General features: G+C 44.3%; 1 protein-coding gene across 4 annotated transcripts in view; it reads right to left on the bottom strand.

Annotated features, from left to right (window-relative positions):
* Positions 1–20,269, bottom strand: part of NCK1 (NCK adaptor protein 1) — a 1,905,596-nt gene that overhangs the window by 57,859 nt on the left and 1,827,468 nt on the right. For all 4 annotated transcript variants that reach the window (XM_044070358.1, XM_044070357.1, XM_044070356.1 and 1 more), the window contains one exon: positions 325–1,040. In XM_044070358.1, coding sequence (XP_043926293.1) covers positions 325–1,040 — 716 coding nt within the window. The remainder of the gene's footprint in view (positions 1–324; positions 1,041–20,269) is intronic.

Genomic DNA, 20,269 nt, shown 5'->3' with positions numbered 1-20,269 from the left:
AGTGAAGCCAGTAAACTTTCAGGCCTATTTAAAAAAGGGAGGGGTTTTATTCTTAACTCATCTAGAAATGGGAACAATAGGAGAATCTGCATGAAAATGATTTAACACTTCAGTAAAGCTGAGTTTCTCTGCGCTCCAGCTTACATTACAGAATTATAACACACATATTGTATCAAACTCCAGTTTGTGGTTTTCTATTTGCAGGTCCCCACCCACAGACCAGAACTTACACAGGTAGTAGTTTTAAATGCTACAAAGTGGCTACTAGAATTAAATGTACGTGAATAAGAAGAAAACAATCAACAATAGTTTTGTTTTACTTACTGATGATTCACTGTCTCGAATTAAAAAGTCCCCTTCATTCCCTCGTTCATTCATAGCTAGTTCTGCCTGGTGCCTTGTTATTTTCCCATAGTACCACTGTTTTCCACCAAACTTTCCAGTGGCAGAAGGGTAAACATAGTCACATTGAGGAGGCGTTGGCTGGTCATCAGAGAACGGTGGCATTTCATCCAAAGTGACAACATAGTTCTTTGGCACCAAACCAACTTGACCATCACTTTTTCGACATTTCCACCATTCTGGGTCGTCTTCTGGTTTCTCAATAACATCCATCCTTTCACCTTTTTCAAAGTTTAACTCTTCATCATTTGGAGAGGTGAATGAGTAAAGGGCCTGCACAACACCCAGTGCCTTGGTATTACTATAATTATTCACAACAGCAGCTAATTTGTCTGTTAATGAACCTGGCTGATCCTGAAGAGGGCTATCACATTCTTCTGTTACGTAGTTTGAAGGGAACCAGCCTACACGGCCATTATAACTACCTTTCCACCAGCCATCACTGCTTTTCTCCATAACAATGACCTTGGTTCCTTTGGTAAGCGATATCTCATCATCTCTTTCAGCCTGGTAATTGAATTTCACATGTGCAGGTGAATTTAAATCATACAAGCGATCACCATTGTCTGAGCAGCTATCTCCATCTAAGTTCGATGCAGAGTCCTGCAAGCTTGGTTTCCTTTTCACCTTTCCAATCCCTGAAAAGACAAAACAGAAACACTTAACTCACTCAATTTTCATTAGAACCGGGGGTAATACTGAATATTGTTTATTGCAAATTTAAACAGTTAAGATGCCTCACCAAAAAAAAAAAAAGTTAGCTGCTTTCTAAAACTGCTAGCAATTTCAAAGAAACTGAGAAAAAAAAAACACATTTGAACAGCAGTAAAGCACTATTTTGGTTTGTAACTTTTTTACAATGGTGGACTAGAATATAAAACATGGACTAGAATATAAAACAAGTTCTGCAGAAGTTCCAAATTCTGAATTTAAAAATGAACATTAGACTTCACACAGTGTATGCAAGAAACCTAAAACATTAGAAATCAGAAAGCAACAATGAAATCAGAAGAAATTTGCAGGCACACGCATTTTATATTTCTTTGCTTTAATCTATATAACTTTTTTCCTTTGAAATTCTCCAGTGGTTTTTGGAAAAATACATTTGCCATATGGGTAAGATGGTGATCCAGGTCATAGCCTGCTATAGGTCCCCAACCATGTCCCTAAGACTCTCACTCCATGTTCCTAAGCACCCTGGAATCTATCAAGGTCCAACCCAACACTCTCATACTAGGAGACTTCAATTGCCACTCCCATCAACTGGGAAAACTAATCAAGCACCAATACACTGGCCCAACGCTTCCTGAAATTTATCAATTCCAGTGCCCTGGACCAGCTCATTCTGACCCCTACTACAGGAAGCAACATCCTTGACCTGGTTATTACTAACATGTGCGAACACTGCTCTACACCAGGAGTCAATCCCTCCTTGGTCAGATCCGATCATAAACTACTCACCATGGAAATCCACATCCCACCCACCCCCCCAACCCCCCAGCAAAGGTAACTACCTTGAAAATCTTCTCCAAAGCTGACTTTGGGCTCCTAAAAACAGAGGTGGCTAACTTCACGGCACCCATGCCAATGGAAAATAGCTGCATGACTGCCGAATCATACACCAATGCACTGTACGAACATGTACATAAATGCAAGGAAATAGCCATACCCAACAGAACCAAGACGCTCTCCTCCAAAAAAAAAGCAAGCCAATCTGGTGGTCCCCTGCCATTAGTCAACTCTACAAGAGAAGGAAGAAACTGTTGCAGAAAAAGGTGAAGTCCCAAGACAGGAAAAAAAACTCTTATTAGCCTCAACAAAAAATTGAGATCCCTCATCAAATCCTCTAAAGGCAGAATTGCATCAGACACTAAAACCAATCACAAAGCCTTCTATAGTTATATCAAGAACCTCCATGGCAATACCCAGATTTGCTGAGTTACTGCACAATGTTACCTCCTATACTGAGCCAACAGATATTGCCAACATACTGGCTGATATATTAAGTGTCAACTTTACCTCTCTCTCCCCCCCTAAAGGACCAATCACAATACCGGATGAATGCCAGACACCCAGCATTACTGCAGCACATGTTAAAGCTGCATTGTCCATGGCCAAGAATACAGCTTCCATGGGACCTGATAATATCCCTGGCTGTGTTCTACATGAACTAGAAAGCGAACTGGCACCAAATCTGTGTGCCCTGTTCAGTCACAGCCTCACATCAGGCTTTGCCCCTATCCAATGGCACACTGCTACAGTCATCCCTCTCCATAATGGGGGAGCAACTACAGACCCTGGGAATTATCGCCCCATTAGCCTGATATGTAAAGCTATGGAGGACATCATCATGGACCTGACTAACAAAACTATAGGAAATCTCCAAACTCTAGACCCCGTCCAATTTGGCTTTGTGAAAGGGAGATCATGCCTGCTCAACCTGGTTGACTTCTTTTGAGTCAATCACCAGGGCTGTGGATGAAGGTATGGTAGTGCATACAGCCTACCTCGATCTGGCCAAGGCCTTTGATACCATTCCTCACTCGGGAATTATTAATAAACTCAAACTATGCATCAACCCCTATATCACTAGATGGGTTGCAAATTGGCTCAAAGATAGAATACACAGTGTGAAAGTAGTAGACTCCAAGTCAGACTGTCGACCAGTCACAAGTGAAATCCCACAGGGATCGGTCCTTGGTCCTTTCCTGTTCGGCATCTACTTCTCAGAAGTCCAGGCCAACACAGAGAGACTCTGGCTGACCAAGTTAGCAGGCAACTGCAAACTGGGAGCCATTATTAACTCCCCAAGTGATGCAGACATCCTACAGAAAGGCCTCCCTGAGACCAATGACTGGTGTCAAAACCATGGCCTTAAGCTTAATGCCAAAAAATGTGTCATCATCCCCTTTGGTAAAAACTCAGTTCCCACTAATTACCACATTGATGGGAGCCCACTGAACACTGAAGGTGTTATAAGAGATCTGGGGACGCAGACTGACAGCAACCTCTCCTTCGACCACCACATTCCCACTGTGGTCAGAAAGTCCTTCTATGTGGCACATCTCATTACCAAGGGTTTTGCATCCAGGAAGAAAGAGGTCATCATCTCTCTCTACTCTTCTCTCATTAGACCAATCATTGAGTATAATGCCCCATTTGGAATGTACCTCACTAGACACTGCAACAGCTGGAGAGGCTATAGAAGTACCTCACGAAGAGGATCCTATGCATTAAACACGTCCTACATGGACAGACTCAAGACTCCATATCGCCTACTTAGAGGTGATCTTTGCCTGACTTACAAAGCCATGTTTGACCCAGCTCTTTTAGAAATGCTACATCTAAAGAAATCCCAATTCCTCCGCACCACACGGTCCAGAGACCTCAACCTCATTACCACAATCAACAGAACATGCTGGAGGGACAGGTTCCTCACCCAGAGACTGCCCATGCTCTGGAATAGACTTCCCATACATGTCAAGCAGAGCACCTCACTGTCCCTCTTCAAGAGAAATCTTTATGAGTGGATGGGAAATAGAAAGTTCACCCCAGTGATCACTCCAGTGGCTCTACTTGATAGAGGCACTGAGAACTAATGTTGGGAGGCAAGATGCCAGGGCACTTCTGTGGGCTAGGCTTGTAAAGGCTCTAGGGCCATTACCTAGTACACACCTATGAACCTACATAAGCAAAGCAGCAGCTTAACCAACTAGTTTGTGTTTGCACAGCAGCCTATGAATCAGATACGTAATTCAATACTAAAGTACACCAAATGTCTGATTTTGTCTTTCTCAGTGCAATAACCTTTTTGAAAAAAGAAGAGAAAAAACATGGAGCCATGTAGATATGTACACCTCAAAACTGTAATCTCACTGACATAGGTGGAATACTTTAAAAAATAAACCATTTATGACAAATGGAATTTTGGGTGTGAGATATTTTCTATGAAAATTAATAAGGAGTTACATTTATTTTCTTTTAAAGTGGGTCATTTTAGAGACCTTTAGAATGACTGACAAGGATAGAGTCTCCTAATCTGATCTGGGATAATATTCAAGCTAGCAGGTAGGACTTTGGAGAATTTCTTTTGGCTGGAGAAAAGTAAATGTTGGCCTTACTCAATGAATGGATTCAGTGTCCTAAGAAAGTCACTTTGTTTTCTGATATCACATTTTTAATGGAGAGGGAAGCATTTGCTGTTTTGGGGAGTAGCAAAAAGATCGCAACATGGGCGGCCCCATTCTAGAAAAATCTCCTCCACTATAGATTGTTTGAGAGACCACTCGTGAGGCATGAGAATAGCTCTGCTAAATCTGTCCGCTAAAATGTTGGTTTTCCCAGGGATATGCGTTGCTACCAGAAACCGATGAGAGGAGATCGCCCATTGCCAAAGTCTGAGAGCTTCTCGACACAAGGGGTAGGACTTGGTTCCGCCCTGTTTGTTGATATACCATACTACAGACATGTTGTCCGTGTGAACTGCAATTGTTCCCAAAGGAAGAAAGTCGTTGAGGGCTTGCAACGTTAAAAGCACTGCTCTCATCTCTAGGACATTTATGTGCAGGTGGTATTCGAACGGTTGCCACGTCCCATGAACCATCCTGCCCTGATAATGACCCCCCCACCCGATCAGGGAGGCGTCCATAGTGACTGTGGCTACCGGGCCAGGGGATACAAAGGGTCTGCCCTGATGAATCTGGGGAGAAGAAATCCACCAGGATAGGTGGCTTTTGCAAGCTTGTGTCACCAGGATCTGGTGACGCATGGGAAGTTGTTGGTAAGACCACTGGGTGAACAACATCCATTGAAGAAGACGCATGTAGAAGCGGGCCAAGGGAAGAAGAGTAATGGCCGCTGCCATGAGGCCCAACACTTTCAGGACCAGTCTGGCTTGCACCTTTTTGCTGGCAGGAATGATCCGCACGTGACTTTGGATATCTGAGATTCTTTGGTCTGTGAGGGTTGCTGACATCCAAACAGTTTTTAAATTTGCGCCTATGAAAGTAATAGACTGGCAGGGCGACAAGGAGGATTTTTCGTAGTTGATCGAAATTCCTAACTGAGTGCAGAGATTTAGGGTGTAATCCCTGGCTTGGAGAAGTTGATGCCTGGTGGTGGCTGAAAGGAGCCAGTCGTCGAGATACGGAAACACCTGGAATCCTAGACGTCTCAGGTGAGCCGTGACCACTGCCATACATTTGGTGAACACTCTGGGGGCTGTAGTGAGACCAAAGGGCAGGGCTCTGAATTGAAAATGACTGGACCCTAACCGAAAGCGGAGAAACCTTCTGGAGCATCTGTGAATTTTTATGTGATAGTACGCATCCTGAAGGTCTATTGAGCACATCCAGTTGTCTTTGCCCAGGAAGGGCAAAATTGATTGAAGTGTGACCATTCGAAATCTCGTCTTTTTCACAGACTTGTTGAGTCTGCTGAGGTCCAATATTGGTCTCCAATCTCCCGTCTTTTTGGGGACCAAAAAGAACCTTGAGTAGATTCCGGGCTCTGAATGGTCTGTTGTAACTGGCTGAATGGCCCTTTTGTGTAGAAGCTTTGATACTTCTAACTTTGCGATTTCCCTTAGACCGGGTGACACATCTGGAAGGGAATTTTTGTGAGTAAAGGGACTTTCCTCGAAAGGAATTCTGTAACCCTCGGACATGATCGACTGTACCCATCTGTCCTGTGATAGGGAACGCCAGGCTTGTGGGTACAGCGATAATCTTCCCCCGACTGCCTCCAAGGATGGACAGTCGGGCAACACCTCAGGGATGCTGGAAGGGCTTGTCAGAGAGAGGCTCTCTGCTTCCCTGGTTTTGTGGACCCCCCCTGCCTCTAGGGCGGTGTCTATTATTATTACCCCCTCTGCCTCTAGGGGTAAACTGACCACGTGTATCCGGCGTGACTCCTTGGGATTTGCGGAACCACATCTTTCCACCCTTCTGTCCCTTGGGGTAAGGTCTAGAAGGGGTGGAAAAACGGACCCCTACGGCAGAAAGAGTCTTGCCGTCCTGCTCACACCTGGTCAATGTATCCTTCCAATTGAGGACCAAACAAAGTTGACCCATCAAAGGGAGAGTTTGTGAAGGACGCCTTGAAGGGATCTGCAAAATTACAGAGCCGCATCCAGGACTGACGTCTCAGAGCCACTCCTGTACCTGCGGCTCTACTCGCTCCATCTGCAGCATACGAAATCAGCCGCATGGAGGAGTTGGTTATGGAATTAAGGATTCCTAGCTGAGAAGCAATCTTGTCTTGTGCCCCCGGAGCTGCAGGATCCTGTACTACTTCACCTAGTTCTTTAAGGATGTCCCTTTGGAGTCTGGTGAAGTGACACAAATAATTCAGCGAACGCATGGCAAAGGTCGCTGAGGAGAACATCCGCTTACCATACCTGTCCATGGTCCTAGAATCCTTGTTAGAAGGATGGACCGGTACGGAAGGATCTGCAAGTTCCTTTTTAGTGGCAGCCGCCACCACCATGGCATCAACAGGGACACCTTTTGTAAGGAATTGCTATTCAGAAGGGGCTGTAATAAATTTAGAAGGCCTCCTGGGAACTGGCTCTACGGAATCAGGAGAAGCCCAAGCCTTTCGAGCAATTACCTGCATGAGGGGGTCAAAAGGCGGAGACACCCAGGAGGTGGAGGGTCGAGAACCAAACGCCTCTAGGTATACCGTCTCATCATCGGAGGGATTAATGGAGGGCCAGTTTCCCCTCTGTTTCAGGAGTTCTAGGATGTCTGAAAAGGAGACATCCTCAGAGGGGGATCTTGGGGATCCCTCCGACTCATCTAAGTCGGTATCCAGTGTAATAGACTCAGGGGAGTCTTAGGTGCTTCCTCTTACAAGTCCTCTTGGACGGAGGATCTCCTGACGGATCAGGAGAATCCTCGGAAGAGGGGGTTCCTCCCAGTGGGGAAACCTGAGGCGGTGGATCTCTCGGTCCGGGAGCAAGAGAGCGGGAAGAGATATCAACAGGCACCGTAGAGGGAGGAGCTAAAGGAATAGACTGCTGACTGAGCCCAGGGGCCAGCACACTCCTCATCACCTCAAGGCTCCCCTCCCAGGGAGATCCGAGAGAACCCATTCTGAAGAAACTGGGACTCCCGGACCCACCGAAAGGGAAGGCTCCGAGGCAGATGTCGGAGCCGAGCTCACCAAGGCTGAAGCTCCAAGGGGAAGAGCGGGGTCGGACAAGGGTCCGATGCCACTCACCCCCTCGGAGCAGACCAGGGAAGCCCGGCCACCGAATCCCTCCAAGGAAGGTCTCGAGGAGGAGATAAGAGTAGATGCTGAAGGCGCAGAAGGGGGGAGTATCTGGCCCTCAGCCATAGCAGAAACTATTCCTGTAGACTCCAGCTCCAAACTCTGGGGTAGAGTCGAAGGAGGAACTTGAAGAGGGTGTGGACTAATAGTAGTCTGTTGAGACGGACTATCAAGCATTTGGGCTAGTGCCTGTGATTTTAATAATCTGCTTACCACTCTCTCTAAATCATGGTCTGACAACCTGGAAGACCTAGATGATCGGCTCCGATGGCTCCGCTCCGAAAGAAGAGGTGAGGCCGGAGCCGACAGTATCGGTTCCAAAGAGGGAGACCTGGACCTCTTCCTCGAAGGAACCATCGGAGCCGATGAAACCATGGATCCAGTCGGTGCCGATAACTTTTTGGCTTCGAGTGTAGGTATAGATGTATCGGCTCTGGCCGGAGCCGATACAGGCAAAGAAATCATGGTGTCGGAGCCAGTCGGTGCCGACACCGAAGCCCGAGCCACATGGATGTCAGAGCCAGTCGGAGCCGACACCAAAGTGACCTTCACAGTATCGGCACCGATAGCCATCGGTGCCGATGATTTCTCCAAGCTAAGATCAGCTCCAGCCGGAGTCGATCTCGACTCCGAAGGAGTCGGAGCCAAGGCCGAAGGCTTAGGTACAGAAGCCTGGGCCTTGGTAGTCTTAGAGGGCTTACCCGGAGCCGATTTTGCCGGGGAGCCCTCCGGTTTAAGAAGTCCTCTTAAAATAAGTTTGTTTCTCCTTTCCTGCAGGACTCTCTGGCTAAAAGAGTGACAAATTGCACAGGAGTCCTGCAGGTGGAGAGGTCCCAGGCAGTATATACAAGAAGTGTGACCGTCTGTCAGAGACATCTTCTGACAGCAGGAGTCACACTTCTTGAAGCCTGAGACCCTCTGTTCTTTAGACATAGTGCTTTCCAAACAAACACTACACACACAGTCCCGAACCAGACAAACTAAAGTTAAAGTATTGAGAAGAAAAAAAAACTCTCACACACACACCCTGACGGGGGGGGGGGGGGGGATGGGAGGGAATTAAGGCCTGACTAAAAAAGTAAAGAAGGAAAAATAAAGTTAGTCAGAAAAAGCCTCACAATAATCTATAAAAGATAGAATTTTAAGAAAATAGAAAATTTTTCTGATTGGGGGCTAAAAGCTTAGTAATAATAAACACTTACCAGGAGCTGGTAAAAAGAGGACCTCATCAGCGAAGCGGCAAACGAGATCTGGGTACTTACCGCCTTGCATCATGGGATATGGGGCTGCCTCGAGCTGGTAAAAGTGACTCTCGAGCTTAGCAAGTGCCGAGTCAGAGCCGAGGATCGGCTCCGAACCCATCAAGCAAGAATGAAGGCGAGATTGACAACTTAACATCTTTATTTACTTGAGAAATGGTGTGCACAGTTTGGGTCCAGTGTGATGTCTAGGTATTTTTGTTGTTTTGTGACAGGAAGGTGTTTTCCTGAAGAATCTCTGATCATGGCACTGTGGGCATTACTAAGTTTCTGGGCTGTTTGTTGGCATGAAGCCAGTTCCATACAGTTCTGAAGCCATCTCAGAGATCAGTGACTAGGGCAGACTGGTTCTTTACTCGCTTTGAAGACAATACTCAGGTGAGGTCATCATTTAAGAAAAGAGACCAAGAAAAGGAAGGATCCAAGGACTAAACCTTGTGTTATCCCTTTATGTATGTTTTCTGTTGTGGAATATATCCGGGCTGAGTAATCTGATGGTACAGTCAGCATGATAGCTACTGAATCACGATGTATCATCATTAAAGAACTCAGTGTCAGCTAATTTATGAAGGAGCAGGGCATAGTCATTGATGACAAAAGCATTTTTAAGGTACAGAAAGACTGCACCAGTAAGCCTACCTTGGCCTCTGTTGGCAATGACAAATTCAAGTCAAGCGGCACATAACTGTGAGTGCATTAAACTTGGGGCTGAAACCATGCTAACAAAGAGAATGTCCTACTTTAGGTATTCTATTCTGCTGCATAACAAAGGCTAACTACTGGGTGAAAAATGTTTGCGGTAGTAGGAAATGAGATGACTGCATATGAGGCTGAGTGGTAGACAATTGGTGGTGACAATGAGGTGATAAGTTGGAGGTTTGCAGAGAATCTTGCTACCTAATTTCAATATCTTGTGATGGATGGAATGAATTTGGAGTTTTAGCCATCCTGAATGCCTGCCAGAAAACTTTTTACATGCTGCTTTAAAATCATTTTGAAATGAAATGGTGGCTTTGAAGGAATTTATACACTAGCTAAGAATGTTCACCGACACTAAATTGCTCGGTAATGAGGTGTGAATAACGTTAGCAATCTAATCAGCAAATGGATACGCACTGAAGCAAGTGGTAAGATGATAGAACAATATGAGAGAAAACATATGGCTATTTGTTTTAAAATTTAGTGTTTAAACGTTAAAACAAACACATGCATACTGATATCAATAAATACTGTCATCAGACATACAGCCTTCCAAGATAAGTGGTCTAGAACGGAAAAAAAGAAAAAGACAAATGTTTAAAGACTGTGAATTTAGTCTACAGACTACATAACAAAACCCAGGCTGCTATACATAAATATCTTCAATTGAGAAACTCTTCATGGTCATTAATGGTTACCAAGGAACATTTAAATTCCGCTAGGTTAGTCATTACTTACAACAACCAACGCAGTATCTTATATATCACAACCCCTGCAGCAAAACTATACATCACAACCCCTGCAGCAAAACTATACATCACAACCCCTGCAGCAAAACTATACATCGCAACCCCTTCAGCAAAACTATACATCACAACCCCTGCAGCAAAACTATACATCACAACCCCTCCAGCAAAACTAATCATCATAACCCCTCCAGCAAAACTATTCATCATAACCCCCCTCCAGCAAAACTATACATCATAACCCCTCCAACAAAACTTACTACATTTCATAACCCCTCCAGCAAAAAGTACAGTTTTGTACCTACCATAAATGTAGATGTTCGAAGATCCACATTGCTGCAGTCCTTACACTTGGGTAGTCCGCTGTCCTCGGTCGGCCCGAATATCAAAGTATAAGGCTGACGTCGGTCAAGGCGCATTTGACTGACATCAGAACGTCAGGGTACAAATGCGCATGACCGACGTCATATCCTCAGTCTTTTCTTGCCCCAGATGTCAGAAGACCCTAAAAATAAAGGTCAAAACCAAAAGACAGCAAACAACCAACCAACCACCCTTGCACTAATTATATGTACAATATATACAATATACACAATATGTACAACCCAACCCACACAACCACCTCTAACTACAGAGGGAAGGAGGGAGGGTAAATTGGACTGCAGCAATGTGGATCTTGAACATCTACATTTATGGTAGGTACAAAACTGTACTATGTTCTTCATCTCACATTGCTGCAGTCCTTACACTTGGGTAGAATCCCAAAGCAGAGGTAAGGGAGGATGGCTCACTACAAGGAAGCAGGAGCTGCCAAAATGCCCTGCAAAACAGCAGTGGCAAAACCAGCCCTGGATTTAGAGTAAAGTGGCAGGTGATAATGCCTAGAGAAAGTATGCACTGAACTCCAAGTAGCTGCCTCCAAAATATCCTTGGTTGCCACTCCCCTCAAAAAAGCTGTTGAAGTGGCAGTAGCCCTAGTGGAATGAGGCCTAATCCCAGCTGGAATCTCCTTGCCATGATGGGAATAACAGAAAGCAATGCAAAACCCAATCCACTTAGAAATAGTTTGTTTTGACACAGGCTTGCCCTGCGAACTCAAAGCAAAAGAAACAAACAACTGTTGAGACTGCCTGAACCCTTTAGTTCTGTCCAAATAATAACGCAACTGCCTGTGCACATCTAAAGTGTGCAAAATCCTTTCCCCTTTATTTTGGGGATTTGCATAAAAAGTAGGCAAATGAATAGTTTGGTTTAAAGCCACACTAGAAACCACCTTAGGCATAAAGGAAGGATTAGTACGTAATGATACCCTATCCTTATGGAAAATCAAGAAAGGCTCAACCGCCATAAGGGCCTGCAATTCAGAAACCCTTCTTGCAGAGGTAATGGCCAACAAAAAAGCAGTCTTCCATGACAAATATTTCAACTCAGAAGTAGCTGCAGGCTCAAAAGGTTGTAGAGTGAGTTTCTCCAACACAAAATTGAGATCCCAAGCAGGAGTAGGAGCCCTTCGTGGGGGTCTTATATTCTTTGCCCCTCTAAGAAATTGCTTGAACAAAGGATGAGAAAACAATGGTGGGTCGCAATCATAGTGAGCCGAAATTGCTGCAGCATGAACTTTAATAGAAGAGAAAGACAAACCTTTGTCTAGTAACTCAGTAAAATATTGAAGAGCCACACACAAATTAGGCTCAGAAACATCAAAATCTTTTGCTGCACTCCAAAATAAAAATCTCTTCCATTTGTCTGCGTACACTTTCCTTGTACTAGGCCTTCTAGCTTCCAAAATAACATTCAAAACTTGCTGAGGAAGTGGAGGCCCACTATGGTTCAAAACAGAATATGCCAGGCTGTTAGGTGCAGAGAGTGAAGCTTGACATTGAGCAAATGGCTGTCCTCCTGTGACAACAGGTGTGGAATCGAAGGCAAAGGCCATGGAGGCTTCCGGACCAGACTTCTCAGTAATGGGTACCAGTGCTGTCGAGGCCAATCCGGAGCTATTAAAATCATCCTTGGCTTGTCCTGTCTGACCTTTAGAAGTACCTTTGGGAGGAGAGGCAGAGGTGGAAAGGCATACACATGAAGATTGTTCCAATTGAAAGAAAGAGCATCCACTCTCCAAGCTGTGGGATGAAACCTTTTTGTGCAAAACTTTGGCAGCTGATGGTTTAGTGGAGAAGCGAACAGATCTATGTCTGGAGTTCCCCATGACACTGTCAATTTCTGAAATACATGAGGATCCAATTTCCACTGTGGGGATCCATAATTGCCTGCTCAACACATCTGCTAAGGAGTTCTGTGCTCCTGGCAGAAACCTTGCCTGAAGATTGAGCTGTAAACTGAGAGCAGTCTCCCACAAAATCATTGCTTGCCTGCATAAAGGGTAAGAATGCGTTCCCCCTTGCTTGTTGATGTACCACATGACAGTTGTGTTGTCTGTTAGAATCAACACCTGCCCTGGAAGAAGTAATTCCTTGAAAGCTATTAATGCAAACTGGACTGCTAACATCTCCTTCATGTTGATATGTAGATGTTGTAGTCTGGCAGGCCACTTGTCTTGTATCCACTTTCCATTTAGATGAGCTCCCCAAGCTTTGTCTGAGGCATCTGTCGTTAAAATCTGACTCGCCTCTGGCCGTGTCACAGAGAGTCCCTTGTTTAGGTGACATTCCTGAGCCCACCACAAAAATTCCTTTTGAATGCAAGGTATTATTTGAATGACAGTGTCCAGATCCTGGCAGTGCTGTGTCCATACATTTTTGAGATACCATTGTAGCTTCCTCATATGCAGTTTGGCATTGGGAAGCACCAGAATACAAGATGCCATGAACCCTAAGGCTTGAAGGACTGTCCTTGCAGTCAGCCCGGACTGATGAGATAGTTGATGGAAGTAAAGGGATAGACTCTTTTGTTTGTCCAGGGTTAAAAAGGCCATCTGGGATGCTGTATTCAGTCTCACACCCAGAAAGCACATGTCCTGAGAGGGTACTAGACTGGACTTTATTTCGTTCACAGAATACCCCAGGCATCTTAGCACTGCTATCACAAATTCCAAATGATGAAGAAGCTCTTCCTTCCTTGAGCCAGAATCAGGCAGTCGTCCAAATAAGGATAGATCTGTATTCCTTTTAGCCTGAAGAAAGCTATCACTGGAGCCAGAACTTTCGTGAACACTCTGGGCAGTAGATAAGCCAAAGGGCAATGCAGAGAACTGATAGTGAGAAGTCCCAGCTCGAAAACGCAGATACTTCCTGCAACTTAGTCTGATAGGAACATGAAGGTAAGCCTCCTTGAGATCCAAAGTTACCATCCAATGATCTTTGCCCAGCAGAGGTAAAAGCTGCTGCAACGTCAACATTTTGAATTTGGGAATGTCCAGATAAGTGTTGAGGATAGACAAATCCAAAATTGGTCTCCACGTGTTCCCCTTCTTTGGTACTAGGAACAGGCGAGAATAAAATCCTAGGCCCACTTCTGGCATAGGGACCGGCTGTATGGCCCCTATTTGGAGCAACAGAGAAACTTGCTTGTGAGCCTCTATTCTTTGTTGAGGAGGAACGTCTGGCATGCCTTTGAAAGGAGGCAAGGTATGGAAATAAAACCTGTAGCCGTGGTGTATGATATCCAATACCCATCTGTCTTGGGTAATTAAACTCCAATTTTCTTTGAAAAGTGCCAACCTTCCTCCCAAAGGTGCTGCCAGACGAGAAGGCTCTGGCAGCTGAAAAGGTAGGTCATTGGGTCTGTTTACGGAAGGACTGACCCCTGCCCTCACCCGAAGACTGTGCAGGAGAACTCCCTGTTCTAGGCCTGAAAGAGCCCTGAGCTCTGCCCCTACCACGCCTAGATCTACCCCTAGACTGGGAATCATAAGAAGGATACGTCCACCCCTTAAGTAGGCCAATTTCTACTAAACTTTGGAGGCTGGACCTGCAAAAAATCTTTAACAGTCTGCATAGACTTAGCCTTGTCTTCCATTTTCTTTAAAACTGCCTCAACAGGAGAACCAAACAACACGTCAGATTGCAAAGGAGCATCTAAAATCCTTGTTTTAACATGGTCAGACAAATTCTGATCCCTCAGCCAGGCGTGCCTGCGAAGAACTGACCCAGTGGCAGCCACCCTAGACGAGGCCTGTACAGCATCAAAACCACATTGCAAAGAATGCTTACCTACCTGTTCAGAAACATGTACTAAATCTTGCAACTCTTTACAATCAATACCCTCTGCCAGAGCATCAACCTTAGCCTTCAATTGTGAAAGGAGATAGTTTTGGTATTTCAACATGTGAAACTGGCAATTCAAAGCCCTCATAGCAAGAGTGGAAGAAGTATAAACTTTCTTTCCCCAGCTATCCAAGGCCCTGGCTTCTTTGTCTGCAGGAACCGGATTCTTTACAACAGAAGCCTTAACACCTTTAGGCCCCTGGCTAACAGTTTCTGGGTCTGCCCTAGGACTCTTAAAAAGAAACTTATGAGCTTCAGGCACCCTGTAATACCTATCCGGTTTAACAGGAGCAGGAGGCAAAGAATCAGGATTAAGCGAAGCCTCTGTAAACACATCTTCCACTACATCCAAAACAGGAGGTATAGCCAAAGGCCTATGCTGGGGTAAAAACAAAAATTCCCTAAGCCTTTTCCTGGAATCAGAGAAGTCCTGGCCTTCCCACTTAAAATGCTCCCTCATGGAATGAAGAGTTTCTGAAAAAGAAAAATCCTCAGGAGGAGAAGCAGAAGGAGTAGAATCATCCACATCAGAATCAGAATAAGGAGAGTACTCCTGCAAGTCTTCAGTCAAGACTCTGAAACATCTGAAGCCTGCTCAAAACTCCCTAGCTCAGGCTCCACCCTAGGTCTCTTATCAGGAGGGGGCATAGAACCCCTAATCAAAGTAATCAAATCCTCTGCCATTTTAAGCATATGCTTCTTGGGCACAGTTCCAGAAGAACTAGGAGTGACACCAACGGAAGCTGAACCTGGCCTGCCCCTGGGAGAAGCCTTTGAAACAGAAGGAGAGGGCCTAGCCACCCTAGGAAGGGAGGGGAGTATAGTAACCTGAGAAGCCCCCTCAGCCTGACCTGCCTCCTGAGAGGCCACATCTTGCAATAATAAAGTCTCACCCTGGGAACACAAAGAAACCTCCGGTGGAGCCACCGGCTCCACCGACACCTCTAAAGAACCGGCATCCGGTACAGACGGTTCTTCTAGCCTAGGCTTAACTGCTTTGTCCTTGCGCTTCTTCGAAGAAGCGGGCGTCGGAGCATCCGACGGCATTTTATAATTGCATCGCTTCCCAAAGACTAACCTGGCACAATCCAACCTTCTCTTTATAGTGCGTTTATTGAATCTAGCACAAGAGCGACAGCCAACAACGTCGTGCTCAGGCCCTAAGCAAGGAATACACAAAGTATGATAATCTCTATGCGGTATCTGTTTCCCACAAGAAATGCAATTATTGACTTTTTCTGACATCCGGTAAATCACTGAGGCAAGAAAAACGAAAATATTTCCCAACGGGTACTTAGCCAACTTTGAACTCGGTCTGAAACTTCGAAATCGAAAAATCTCAGAACGCCAACTGGCACTTGCAATGCTGCTTCTGCATCGGACCATGCGGCAAAAAAGACTGAGGATATGACGTCGGTCATGCGCATTTGTACCCTGACGTTCTGATGTCAGTCAAATGCGCCTTGACCGACGTCAGCCTTATACTTTGATATTCGGGCCGACCGAGGACAGCGGACTACCCAAGTGTAAGGACTGCAGCAATGTGAGATGAAGAACATCTTACTACATTTCATAGCCCCTCTAGCAAAACTAACTATACATCATAACCTGTCCAGCAAAGCTAAACAGGGGTTACCGAAGTAAACACATGGAACTATTTAAGATAAATGTTGTCTGTCAAGTGTACCATGCAAACATTCTCTCTTTAATCATATTTAAACAACCTGGGTATTTTACCTGTGTAAACACATCAGGTGTCACATGAAAAAGATTGTGGAAGAATGCAGACTGCTTTAAGTGGTACAGATGCAAACAGAGGCATTGTACTGACTCGTTCTTGTTTCACTAATGAATAATTCACTGCAATACAGTGTAAAATATATTTTATCTCTAGATAAGGCAACCGCAAACACATAGGAGATTTTGTACTGAATATAAATTTTTATTTTAGTGCCAAATGTATCAAAGGAGTCTCAGGAGAATTACGGGAGAGTGCACTCCCATACGGGAAACAAAATCCAAGGCCTGGCACTCCTGCTTTATAAAGATTCCAAAAATCATCTACATTAGTAATGTCCTTAAAATTCATAGCCATTATAAACAGCTGTGTCACACAAAATAGTTGCATCACTTCTACAGACATTTTCATAACAATCCTAATGTTTATTTATTTTATTTATTTATTTATTTTACATTTGTTGACCGGGCTAGTCCAGCTAGATACATGTCCATTTTCAGTAGAGGCCCGGGGAGAAAAGCTCCAAGAACAAAACATACAAAAATAATATTAAAAACAGCAGTAGTTACATAAAAAGCATTAGTTTATAAAGGATTTATTTTTTTTTTAATGTATCTTTAGCCTTAAAAGAGGTACCTGACTGGTAAGGCAAAAACGAAAATGCTCATCTGATGGTTGAACTCTTATGGAAATGGAGCATGCAGGCATTACATATTGTACCAAAAAGATATATGCCCACACTACCAAAAACCAGGAGGTCTGAAAGGCCTACTGGGTACCTACAGCTTTCAGCAGGTTTGATAGAAATCACCTGTGTGAGCAAAATGTGGCATAACTCAACTCTTACTAGCACAGCTACTGGAAACAAAGTCAAAAACTGTGCCATTTACACCAACAAACATAGTTAAATTGTGTGTGTGTGTACAGGGATAGCATAAACATGGCAGCATGTGGTGAACTGCTGTTTAAAAAGATACCAGGAAATTATAAATCAGAATGGCTTAGTTCCACAAAACAAATTCATTCATTCATTCCCTTAGTAATCAAAGAACTTTTTGGTAGTAGGCTGCTCAGGTGACAGAGAGAAAGCCTTGAGTACAGCCCAGCTGACTTTGGTTCAATTAGCAGCTTGGGGTACTGACAGAGAAGGATGGGTGTTGCTTATTCTGAGGGATAGGTACTCATTGATAATGCTCTGAAAAAAAAAATTAAAAATTTAAGCATGGGGGTGGGAGCAAAAGGAAAAGGGACAGGGCATACAAAATACAAACACCAGATGGAAGCACAGATGGCCAAGCCCCCAGGACGCCCTAAAGACCCATGACTGGCCCCAGCAGCACCGGACAAAGTCTGGGGGAGGTTTACAAGGATGGCTGGTAGACCTGGTGTGGACACGGGGAACTGGTGTCTGGGCCAGTAAAAATTAGGTCTCAGGAGACAAAAAAATTATAAAATAAAAGCATTTCAGTGGCACTGCAGTAAGAATGCTTGTACATTATTATGACAATTAGCATGAGTAATACTCAGCTAAAGGAGATAGAAAATTCACACCCAGGACCCCACTCGTGTCTCTGCTAGATAGGGGTAATAGATGTTGACTTTGGGAACAAGGGCATAATATTTGGCAAGGCTTGTAAGGGCCCTTGGCCAATAGCCTAGTAACTTCCTATGATACAGGGTTTCGGTTTAGCAACAACTGTGGAATTTCTACACTAGCTAAGAATGTTCAATGACCCCAAAAGCACTTTATAATAAGTTGTGAGTAATGTTAGCTGTGGAAGTTGTCCATTATTTGCCCACAAGTTCTACTTAGCACTCGAACCACAGATGGGAAATAATTGTACAACTTGCACAGCTCAACTGTGGTCACTGCTGTTGCACCACGGATAAGCCACATTTTATTTCAATTTTCTACTGCTTGCTGTGTTGCCCTAAGTTTGCATCTGGAGATCATTTTCACTTTAGGAGTATGATTAAGCCTTGCATCAGAAACATAAAACAAAGCTGACAAGCACAGGACCACAAACCCAAAACTCAACTGCAAACTAAAATGAACGCCACTTTCTTAGAAAATAAATGCAACATATGTATATACAGGGATATAAAAAGTGTACACACCCCTGTTAAAATGCAAAGTTTTTGTGAAATAAAAAAATGAAACCACAATAAATCATTTCAAAACTTTTCCCACCTTTAATGTGACCTACAACCTGTACAATTCAATTGAAAAACAAATCAATCGGTTAGGGAAAAAAATATAAAAAATAAAAAAATGTACAATAAGCTGGTTGCATAAGTGTGCACACCCTTAAACTGATACTTTGTTGAAGCACCTTTTGACTGAGCTATTGGGCAAGATCGACAGGTTGGGCATATCTCTCAAATGTCCAGATTTCTGCAGTGTCTCCAAATGTTTCACTCATATTTTGGTCCATTTTTCATAAAATTGTGGTTTTCTGGCAAATCTTTGGTAAGTCTTTAAATATAAAAGTCAGAAAATAATGACAGACATTTGTGTTTCAGACTCCATACCCTTCATAAAATTCATGCTAACCCAAAATCTGTTATTCTAGCTTTTTTTTTGACCATTTGACTCCCATTACTTATGGCTTTGTCCAAATTTCTTGCTCTAAGAGGTTGAGAGGTATGAGGTTGGGTAAAAAAAAAATACAAAATATTACATTAGGCTGAAATAAATGAAGTAGTTTTTCCATAAAAAATTATTAAAAAATACTCATTACTTCCAGTAAATATTTCATGTAAAACAGGAAAGTACAGTTGTGTACACTTAGCATAAATGTAGATGTTCGAGTGTATTCACTGTTGTAGTCATCACATTTGGATTATCCTGCCAGGGGTAGCCTTCAGTCGGCCCGAATACCAGAGGTTTAGTATTTCTGCGTCGGTTGCTGTCACTCCAGGACTGATGTCAGGTTGTCAGTGGTATAAAATCAGGCAGCTGACGCCATTACATCAGTTTTTCTTGCCCCAACTGTCAGGAGCCCCCAAATAGGGAGCTAGGTTATGGTGGAAGAACACCACCAGTACTAAGTAAATACCAAAAATTCCCTGTAATGGAGAGAGGAAGAGATAGAGAGAGAAAGAAAGAGAGACAAGTGGGGTGGAGGGGGGGGGGGGACCGGACTGCAACAGTGAATACACTCAAACATCTACATTCATGGTAAATGTACACAACTGTACTATGTTCTTCGTGTTTCACTGTTGCAGTCATCACATTTGGCTTGATTCCCACAGTTAAAGAAAAGGGTGGAGGCAGTCAAGAAGACTGGGGGCTGGCTAGGATGCCCTGCAAGACTGCGGTGGCAAAGCCTGCCCTGGATTTGGAGAAGATAGGCAAGTGGTAATGCTTGGTGAAGGTATAAACAGAAGTCCATGTTGCAGCCTCCAGGAAGTCCCTGGTGGGGACCCCTCTGAGAAAAGCTGCAGAGGTGGAGGTTGCCCTGGTGGAATGTGTCCTGACCCCCTTTGGAGGTGGTTTCCCATGCTGTTTGTAGCAGAAATGGATGCAGTGTGCTATCCATTTGGAGATTGATTGTTTGGATATGGCCTTGCCCTCTACCGCTGCTGCGAAGCTGACTAGCAATTGGTCAGTTTTTCTAAAAGATTTAGTCTTATCCAGATAGAATCTGAGCTGTCTGTGCACATCTAGAGTGCAGAATCCTTTCCCCCTTGTTTTGTGGGTTAGGGAAAAAGGCGGGCAAATGAATTGATTGGTTGTGAGCCACACTGGACACCACTTTAGGCATGAAGGATGGGTTAGTCTTGAGGGAGACCCTGTCAGCATGGAAAATGATGAAGGGCTTTACAGCCATGAGTGCTTGTAGCTCTGAAACTCTTCTAGCTGAAGTGATGGCCAGAAGCAGGGCTCTTTTCCAAGAGAGGAATTTTAACTCTGCTGAAGCTGCA

This window comes from Protopterus annectens, chromosome 4.part1, assembly GCF_019279795.1.
Source record: "Protopterus annectens isolate FY-2018-M chromosome 4.part1, PAN1.0, whole genome shotgun sequence".
In the NCBI taxonomy this organism is placed as follows: Eukaryota; Metazoa; Chordata; order Ceratodontiformes; family Protopteridae; genus Protopterus; species Protopterus annectens.
This window is presented reverse-complemented; position numbering and strand designations above follow the sequence as displayed.